The sequence below is a fragment of the Bufo bufo genome, chromosome 2 (assembly GCF_905171765.1).
Source record: "Bufo bufo chromosome 2, aBufBuf1.1, whole genome shotgun sequence".
NCBI classification, from domain to species: domain Eukaryota; kingdom Metazoa; phylum Chordata; class Amphibia; order Anura; family Bufonidae; genus Bufo; species Bufo bufo.
In genome coordinates this window covers 580,478,502-580,487,863 of record NC_053390.1, presented here as the reverse complement: position 1 = coordinate 580,487,863, position 9,362 = coordinate 580,478,502, and the positions used below count along the sequence as shown (strand labels likewise).

General features: G+C 43.5%; 1 protein-coding gene across 1 annotated transcript in view; it reads right to left on the bottom strand.

The window, feature by feature from the left end:
- Window positions 1-294: 294 nt before the first annotated feature.
- Window positions 295-9,362, bottom strand: part of LOC120989866 (hematopoietic prostaglandin D synthase-like) — a 59,023-nt gene continuing 49,955 nt past the window's right edge. The window contains exon 5 of the mRNA XM_040418231.1: window positions 295-527. Coding sequence (XP_040274165.1) covers window positions 363-527 — 165 coding nt within the window. The 3' untranslated portion in view covers window positions 295-362. The remainder of the gene's footprint in view (window positions 528-9,362) is intronic.

The following is a 9,362-nucleotide window of genomic DNA, read 5'->3' as shown; positions in this document are numbered from 1 at the left end:
TTTTAACTACACACACAAACATTAAATGAAATAGATGAAATATACCCGTGCGACGCCGGGTCCTTCTGCTAGTAGTTTAATAAGAAAGGAAAGCCTCCACTACAGGATTGTAGCCGATCAAATGAAGAGATGATTGGAACAAACTCACAGTAACACACAGGTCATACCCATTAACTTTATTTAGCCATTTGCTTTTGACATTTCTTCTATGTCTTAATAAAGAAAAAATAAAAGAAAAAATACTTTGGTTAATACATTTGCCATATGAAGAACTTAATGTAAAGTTAAAGAGAACGTGTGGCCTTTAGTAAAACCAGAAGTATCTTCATTTTAACTCCCAAATTCTACCATGTATTGCTATATTAATGCGTTGTCTGGGGTCTTCTCTCTATCCATGCCGCAATCTCTGGAAGCTCCTTTACCTTTTGCTTGAGAGACAGAAGCTTTGGGTAATCTTTGCAAAAGCCGGGATGGTCTATTTCAATAATGTCACTGCCGATGTCCCAACTGAAGTCAGCCCAGGTTACCTGGTAAAAAAAAAAGATTTCTTCCCAGATTTAACATATAAAAAAATCATCTGCCATCCACAGTGTGTAGGTGATTATTGTGTGCCATAATAGACACATACATTATAAAGTCCAACAACCATTTTATCTAATTTAGATCTACTTTTCCTGATCCAGATCAGATGGAGTTTATTTTTCAGAGGTATTTAATAAATTTGATATTTTATACTGCTTTTTATACATTTGACACAAAAAAGATCTGGAAATGGAGGACTTCACTCCTGTTTTAACTTAATTTGGGAGAAGTGTGTGGTGTAGAGGAGGGTTATTAATGTTCGTGCATTTTATCATGCAACTGTAGAGGAGGTTTCCATATTTACTACTAGGAACAGCCAAGGTGTTATTGCCCTGTCTTGCCAGTGAGAGCGATTGGCTTGTGGCTAAGCAGTCCTTTGTGGCTACATATATCCATACTTTTTCCTGCCATAGAGGAGTAGTGCAAAAAACTGTGTGTATTGGGTGGCCATCTGAAAATAAGGTGAGGGCGTTAATTAATAAGTGGCATAAATCATAGGGTATAGAACCATTTTCACATTCCAACAGTGGCTGAAATATTTGTGAAAATGAGATTGGTTCCTAACTCTTCAGGTTTTTCACCCAAGGGTCCAAAGCGTTTCTGAAATTTCCTTGCATAAGGGGAATTATACTAGAAACTAGCTTACCATGAAGCATTAATGGTTGTCTTTAAAAGTTATTATTTTTAAGTAGGGCTTCAACTAGAGAATTCTCTTTCCAAAAACTCACTTTAAAAAATAAAATAAAGCTACATGTAAGTGATTGTAGACCTGTACAATAGGAGTGGATATTACAATGAATTACAAACTGAGCCTTTTGTCTAGGGCTCTCTCTATTTACTCTGGCATTTTCTCTTCAGGTCAAAGGTCTATCAGGTCAGAGGCTGAATATAATACAGTAGATTGGCTAATTCCAGCAGTACCATAGAGGTTGAATGTAGGGAGCTTCATACAAGAGCATGTGACCATGGGGTTTTGAGTGGTATGAACCCACTGATCAGACAGCTTTCCTCTATCCACAAGCTAGAGGATGAGTTAATAATTAGGAACAATCCCTTTAAAGTTGTGGCACCGAAAACTCCAAGTCTTCTGTGTAGTTAAAGTTAAATGGTAACATTCTGGCTGCCTGCAGACGCCATTAGGGAGACGTTAAAGGGAGTCTGTTAGTTACTCTCTTTAAACATACCTTTGTGGCCGTAGAGAGACATCTACTTGTCGAGAAAATACAATTTTTGTGATCTATAAATGAGGTTGCAAGCAAGTAGATGGTGCCCCTCCTTAAACCAGGCCATGTGCCTTCCCATTGGTCTTGATTAAGGGCTTCATCTCTGCCCAGTGATCACATGGTACATGCTGAGATTTTAGTGCATGAGTGGAGGACATCAGACAACACTTGAGCTATCAATTAAGGCCAATGGGAAGCATGGGGCTTGGTTTACAGCGGAGAGAGCATATGGCACTAAAGGGGTTGTACCACAAAAAATATTGTACAGTTTTCAAGCCAGCACATAGATCTGAATACTTTTATAATTGCATGTAATTAAAAATTTAGTATAGCCACTGAGATATTCAATATTCTTATTTCTTTGTCCTGCTTACTGAGAAGGCCGCACATGCTCAATTTCATCCTTCAACTGCTTTCTGAGCTGTGATAGGGAGAGCTGAGACACGCCCCTTAGCTGCAGCAGAAAAGACACTCCCCTGAAATGTCAGCTTGATATAAATCTAGCAGAGCAATGAATGGAGAGATCTCTGGATCCGTGTGAGGTACAGGCCTGGTTCTAGCTTTGTTAAAAAGAGGTTGTCATGTACTATATGATGTCCGATTTTCATTTTTTACTTTAGTCATGGGATATCCCCTTTAAGACCTCATTTTCATATCAGATTAAAAAAAATATCATTTTCTCAGCCACAAAATGTATGTTTAAAATATATTTATTTTATTTATTCACTTATAGAGCGCTACTATATTCTGCAGCGCTTTACAGATATTAGCAATGAGGCTCACAATCAGTATGTCTGACTCCAATGAGTCTCACAATCAGTATGTGTTTGGAGTGTGGGAGGAAACCCAAACAAACACGGGGAGAACCCACAAACTCCATGTAGATGTTGTCCTTGGTCGGATTTGAACCTAGGATCCCAATGCTGCAAGGCACCAGTGCTAACCACATAGATATGGTGCTGCCCACATGGTGCCTGTACATGGTGTGAACAAGCTGGAGAATTTGCATGTGGATTACCACTAATTGCCAGCCCGCACCTGTAGTTGTCATTGTTTATTCAGAGTACAGGTGCAGCCTGGCAGTGGTAATCCACATGTTGATTCTGTACACGTACAGGCTCCCTAAGTCTACTACCCTGCACTAGAACTGGTTAAATAGCCAGAGAGAAACTGCTCGACTTCCATTAATATACATTGAAGCAAATAATAAACCAGTAAAAAACAGGCTCAAAAGCCCAAATCACTATAAAGATATATTAATTAAGCATTTAGCACAGAAGGAAGACTTAAATTGATGTGTTAAAAGGAAAAACAAAATACAGATACTGTAGTATGTGTAGTATGTAGTATATAAAAAAAAAAGATATAGGAGCCCAAAATAGATATACTTTTTTTCTAAGGTTTCTGAGTAAAAATTGATAAATTTAATGGAGAAGAAAAAACATGGTTGTGAAAGGCCTCAAAGTGTTCAAATACAAAAAGGTGTGCCAAAACTTTACTAAATGGATAGCAAAAAATATACCGTACTTAGGAACCTGACTGTATCTAAAAATATACAAAGTCCTTTTCAATAAATCATAAAACAATCTACTGCCTGAACAGGACACAAATTGGCCGGCCAATCATCATGGTGATTACTAGAGATGAGCGAATCGAAGCTGACAAAGTGGAATTCGATCCGAAATTCAGGAAAAGTTTGAGTCACACAGAAGCCGAATTTCCTCGCGCTTCGTGGTAACGTATCGCCTTTTTTCCTGAAATGGCTGCTGCACATGTGAGAACATGGAGAAAGGAACTCTGGGAAGGCGGGATCACCCATAATGCCATGCATGCAGCCAATCAGCAGCCAGCCCTGTGATGTCACAGCCCTATAAATAGTGGCAGCCATCTTAGATTTTGCCATTTACCAGTGTACTTAGTGCAGCGAGAGACGTCTGCAGGCGCTAGGGACAGTGTTAGAAAAAACGCCATTGTGCTAAAAATAACAATTTACAACTGCAGGGAAAGATTATTCAAGGTGTAGGGAAAGGATAGGGAGGAATCATTTCGCAATATTTATGTTGAACAGGGTTCAGTAGAGGAGGTTACAGACTGGGTAAGGCTACTTTCACACTAGCGTTGTTTTAATCCGGCGTTCAATTCCGACACCGGAACTGCCCGCCGGATCTGGAAAAACGTGTGAAATCAGGATTTTGATCACAATGAAAAAATGCATTGGAAAAAACGCATCCGCCATTTATGGACTTTAACTTTTTTTTAACATTTTTCGGGTTTAACATGCAAAAGCCGGATCCGGTTTGACTGAACACACAGCGCCGGATCCGGCGTTAATGCAAGTCAATGGGAAAAAGACCGGATCCGGCGCTCAGTCAAAGTGTTCAGGTAAAAATAAAGCATGCTACGTTTTTCTGAAAAGCCTGATCAGTCAAATAGACTGAAGTGAAGACATCCTGATGCATCCTGAACGGATTAGGGCTCTTTCACACCTGCGTTCTTTTCTTCCGGCATAGAGTTCCGTCGTCGGGGCTCTATGCCGGAAGAATCCTGATCAGTTTTATCCTAATGCATTCTGAATGGAGAGAAATCCGTTCAGGATGCATCAGGATGTCTTCAGTTCCGGAACGGAACGTTTTTTGGCCGGAGAAAATACCGCAGCATGCTGCGCTTTTTGCTCCGGCCAAAAATCCTGAAGACTTGCCGCAAGGCCGGATCCGGAATTAATGCCCATTGAAAGGCATTGATCCGGATCCGGCCTTAAGCTAAACGTCGTTTCGGCGCATTGCCGGACCCGACATTTAGCTTTTTCAGAGTGGTTACCATGGCTGCCGGGACGCTAAAGTCCTGGCAGCCATGGTAAAGTGTAGTGGGGAGCAGTATACTTACCGTCCGTGCGGCTCCCCGGGCGCTCCAGAGTGACGTCAGGGCGCCCCACGCGCATGGATCACATGGATCACGTCATCCATGCGCATGGGGCGCTCTGACGTCATTCTGGAGCGCCCCGGGAGCCGCACGGACTGTAAGTATACCGCTCCCCCGCTCCCCGCTCCTACTATGGCAACCAGGACTTTAATAGCGTCCTGGGTGCAATAGTAACACTGAAAGCATTTTGAAGACGGCTCCGTCTTCAAATGCTTTCAGTACACTTGCGTTTTTCCGGATCCGGCGGGCACCTCCGGCAACGGAAGTGCACGCCGGATCCCAACAACGCAAGTGTGAAAGAGGCCTTACTCTCCATTCAGAATGCATTAGGATAAAACTGATCAGTTCTTTTCCGGATTTGAGCCCCTAGGACGGAACTCAGCGCCGGAAAAGAAAAACACTAGTGTGAAAGTACCCTAATAGGAACAATCCGATTACACTGTGCTGCACTGAATGGGGATTCAAATTGCCATTATACAGCTCTGTAATTCCAGCAAACAGTTCTTATCAGGATGCAAGTGCTGTTTGATACAGGCATTAACGTGGTTTATTACAAGAAAATATTTATAGGTCTTATTTGCCCTTGTGTGGTGCAGTTATATGTTCTAAAGCATTATTTGGCTTGTATTAGTTGGGAAAAAAGGGTTTATTAGCTGTTGTAGGGTGAAGTGCTAAAATTACAGCCCTTTTTGTCATGTATTAGTGGCAAAAGTAAAATATATTTGCTGCTCAGTGGTGCAGTTATCTGTTGTAAAGCCTTTTGTGGCGTGTTTTAGTGGAAAAAGAAAAAATATATTTGCCTCTCAGCGGTGCAGTTATCTATTGTAAAGCTTTTTGTGGTGTGTATTAGTGGAAAAAAATATATATATTTGTGGCTTAGCGGTGCAGTTATCTGTTCTAAAGTCTTTTGTGGCGTGTATTAGTGGGGAAAAAAAGGCTTATTAGCCGTTGTGTGGTGAAGTGAGAAACCTACAGACTTTTTTGAAGTGTTTTAATTTCATTTTTTTTATTTTTTATTTGATCTAACAGTATGTCAGACAGAGAAGTGCCAGGGGAGTGGCAGAGGCGTAAATGTTTCTGGCGCAGGCAGAGGTCGCAGCAGAGTAAGGGGGCGTTGCAGCAGGGGTCACTTCGAGAGGCCTGAGCTCCCAGTGTCAGCTAGCGGTCGTGTCGTGACCAGCAACCCAGCAGTTCTTGAGTGGTTGACTCGATCTTCGACTTCGTCGCAATTGACATCAGACACCCCCAGCCTAGAGTTAGTGGGATCTTCAGACATAAACCATTAGTTGTCATGGCCCGGGAGCAGGCACTGTGCCCTCACCAGTCCTCAACCTGCCTCTGTGCTTTTCTGTTCCCAGAGCCAGAGAAGTATTGTATGCTGTGGGCTCAGCTCCAATATATAGTAAGGACGAGCTACTAGAGGACAGTCAGCATCTACTGGCCAGCCAAGATGTGGAGGAGACATCTGCCTCTTCCTCCACTAGGCGGGCAAGTAGTGATGAGGAGAGTGGCGTGGGAGCTGGTGTTGCGAGCGGTCAGGCTCCTGACTCAGAGACGGTTGAGAAGGACATCAGTAACGTGCAGACAGTACTCGATGATGATGATGTAGCCGATCGTACTTGGGAGCCGAGTAACGAAGGGGCTTAATTTTTTTTTCTTTTATATAATAATGTAATATTATAAAATCCGGTGTCTCCATGATAAATCTGCGGCGTGCGGGCGCCGTTTGGCTTCTAAACACTTTTCAAAAAAATTCTTCAGCGGGGCGAATAGATGTCGGATGACCGGGACGCTCCATGATCTTCCTAGGAGCTTCTGTCGGGAGCAGCGGTTCATTTCTGAGAAGTTCGTATAGTGCGGGGGGAATACGAAGACCCACTCCATCTCCGTGCACTACAGGATGTCCTCCTTCCCATCCATGATGACTGGGAACTCGTGATTTTTCCCTGACGAAGACACCATGGGCTGGTAGTTATGGTTTGAATCTTGATGAACTTTGCGACTCTTCCGAACTCCAAGCAATCTTAAAGCTTTGTCTTCTCGTCTGTAGCTACTAGAGGCTTGTTCATGCCAGGCAGGTTCCCCCAGACGTATCTGGCTTGATGAACAACCAATACCGCACTTGCATCAATCTTGACAGGATTCGTCTCCAGGTGGAGAGAAATAGTTTTTTGGAATGCTTTCTCCATTGCAACCATGTTCTCGAATAACCAAAACACTGGGCGATTCTCTCCTGTCTTAGGCAACACTTTATTGAGTAATTGTGGAAAGTCAAAAAACTGTTGTCCACTGCCCCCATAAAGGCCTTTCTGGTGCGGGTTAACCACAAATTGAATTATCAATTATCAGATCGAATTGTCCCCATTCTTCAATCTGTAAAATTAAATTTAAAATATTGAATTGAACCAAAACTTGATTAAAATTATAAATTCGCCAATATATTATCCAAATCTTTGAGGGCAATTCCCGGACAATTAAATTTTCCAAGCCTTTTGTCATGGAGAACGTGTATTATTAAATCTTGTTTTAACCTTTTGTCCCATATTCCCTATAAATGAATAGACGAAGCGGGGATATCGAGAAAACGATTACACAGGGCATGGGGGAGAACGGTCAGAGGGAGGAGCGACGTAGCAAACCTACATCATCACGTCTTCACCCCCGCTGACGAAGGGGCTTCATCATCAGGAGAAGAGGATGGCAGCTTGCCCATGAGGCAGAGGCGGAGCCAGCAAGTCGCTAGCGTGGCCGGGAGTCAGCAGGGTGGCAGCAGTGGGAGGTCAGGAGCCAAATGTGCCCAGGGTAGACCACCTGTTTCGCAGGAGCCTAACTGCCTGAGAAGTAGCGGTGAACGGGTTCATGGAGGCAGCGGTGCTAGCAGTCAGTCAGTGCATAGTGTTGGGGGTAAAATCACCTACTCGGCAGTGTGGCAGTTTGTTTGTTAAGCCACCGGAGGAGGTGAACATGGCCATATGTAGAATCTGTGGGAAGAAGGTGAAGCGTGGCAAGGGTGCCAATGTTGGCACCACGGTCCTGCGTCAACATATGCAGCGTCACCATAAAGTGTCCTGGGAGAACCGTGACTCTGATGTGGTAGTCAAACCTACCGAAGCAACCGCTGCATCACCCAGAGGCACGCAGGCGATTTCAGGCAGTCAAGGCTCCACCACCTCAGCCGAAGGGAGCTGTCTGTCCTTCCCATCATCTGCTGGTCTTGATGCTCCTGCTCCTCGCCCTCCTACTCGTCGTCAGTCATTCCTTCAGCAATCGATCACAGAAGCGATTTCCAAGAGATAACAGTATGCGTGCACTCATCCAACGGCGCAGAAGCTGAACGTGCTCCTGTCCAAATTCCCTCCTTTTCCAAGTGGTGAACTCTGCACCTTTTAGAGAACTGATGGCTTGTACAGAAGGTGGGCCAGTCCTTGAGCCTGTTGGTGTCTGCCAAAGTGCACGACGGTGCCAACTTGTGCAGCTGTAACTACGGTCAGTGACAATACATGCCCTTTACGGCTCACTGGGTGAATGTGGTTCCTGCACAGCCTCACCAGGAACTTGGCCAGGTGACGCCGCTTCCGCCTCCACATTCTTACGCCGTTGATCCTGTGACAATGTCCGCCTCTGCCTCCTCATCCTCCACTGTGTCCTCAGCCTCCTGCAGGGATAATTCACACTGCCCCTCCAGCATACCACATGTGCAGGGCACAGCGGTGTCACGCTGTTCTGCACCTCGTTTGCTCCACAGATAGGATCCGTTTTTTTGTGGGTTAGTGTTCTGATGTATCAGAGGAAGGGCAAAATAATCAGTGACGTCAACACAAACTTACTGCTGACACCCTCTCCACTCTGTCAGTGGGGCTCTACTTGTATAAGCGTTTCATAGAACATTTTATTTTTATATTTTTTCTTCCCTCTACCTAAAAGATTTTAGTTTGTTTTTCAATTGAGTTGTACAGTTTATCGGTCACATTAAAGGTGGAAAAAGTTCTGAAATGAATTATCTTTGTCTCATTTTTTTACATCACAGAAACCTGACATTTTAACAGGGGTGTGTAGACTTTTTAAATCCACTATATGTGGAATCAGCTGCCGACGGTGTAAAAGGAGTGTGCTTCTTCTTGACGCTAACATTGACCTGTAAGACTGAGTTCACACTTGAGTTATTTGGTCGGTTTTGGCCCTGTGACTGTGAAGTGTGCAGTGATTCTAAGAGCGACGCCTGCCATCTGCATGTCATACGGACTCACAGTATTACTTCACTACCAAAGCAGACTCCTTATGTGTGTTACTGCAAGGCACAGTGTTCTGCACCACTATAAAGGCTTTCCTCAGCAAGCAAATAGCCATTTTTAATGGGATTCGCCGCAAATAAATTGGGATCAAACCAAATTTTTCCCCAAAAATTTGACGAACCGGCGAATCAAATTTTTGAAAAATTTGCTTTTATCTAGTGATTACCTTTCTTCCATGCAATCATAACAAAATTACTCCTGTGAATGCAGGAAAAGATCAGTGATAAAAGCTAAAATTATTTTGGGCCTTGGCTGATAATGACGCTATAAAAATCATGGTTGCCATTAAATGGAAATGCAAGTGAAGGGACCACTTGCCCTGTATAACAGTTTTCTTTCAACATTT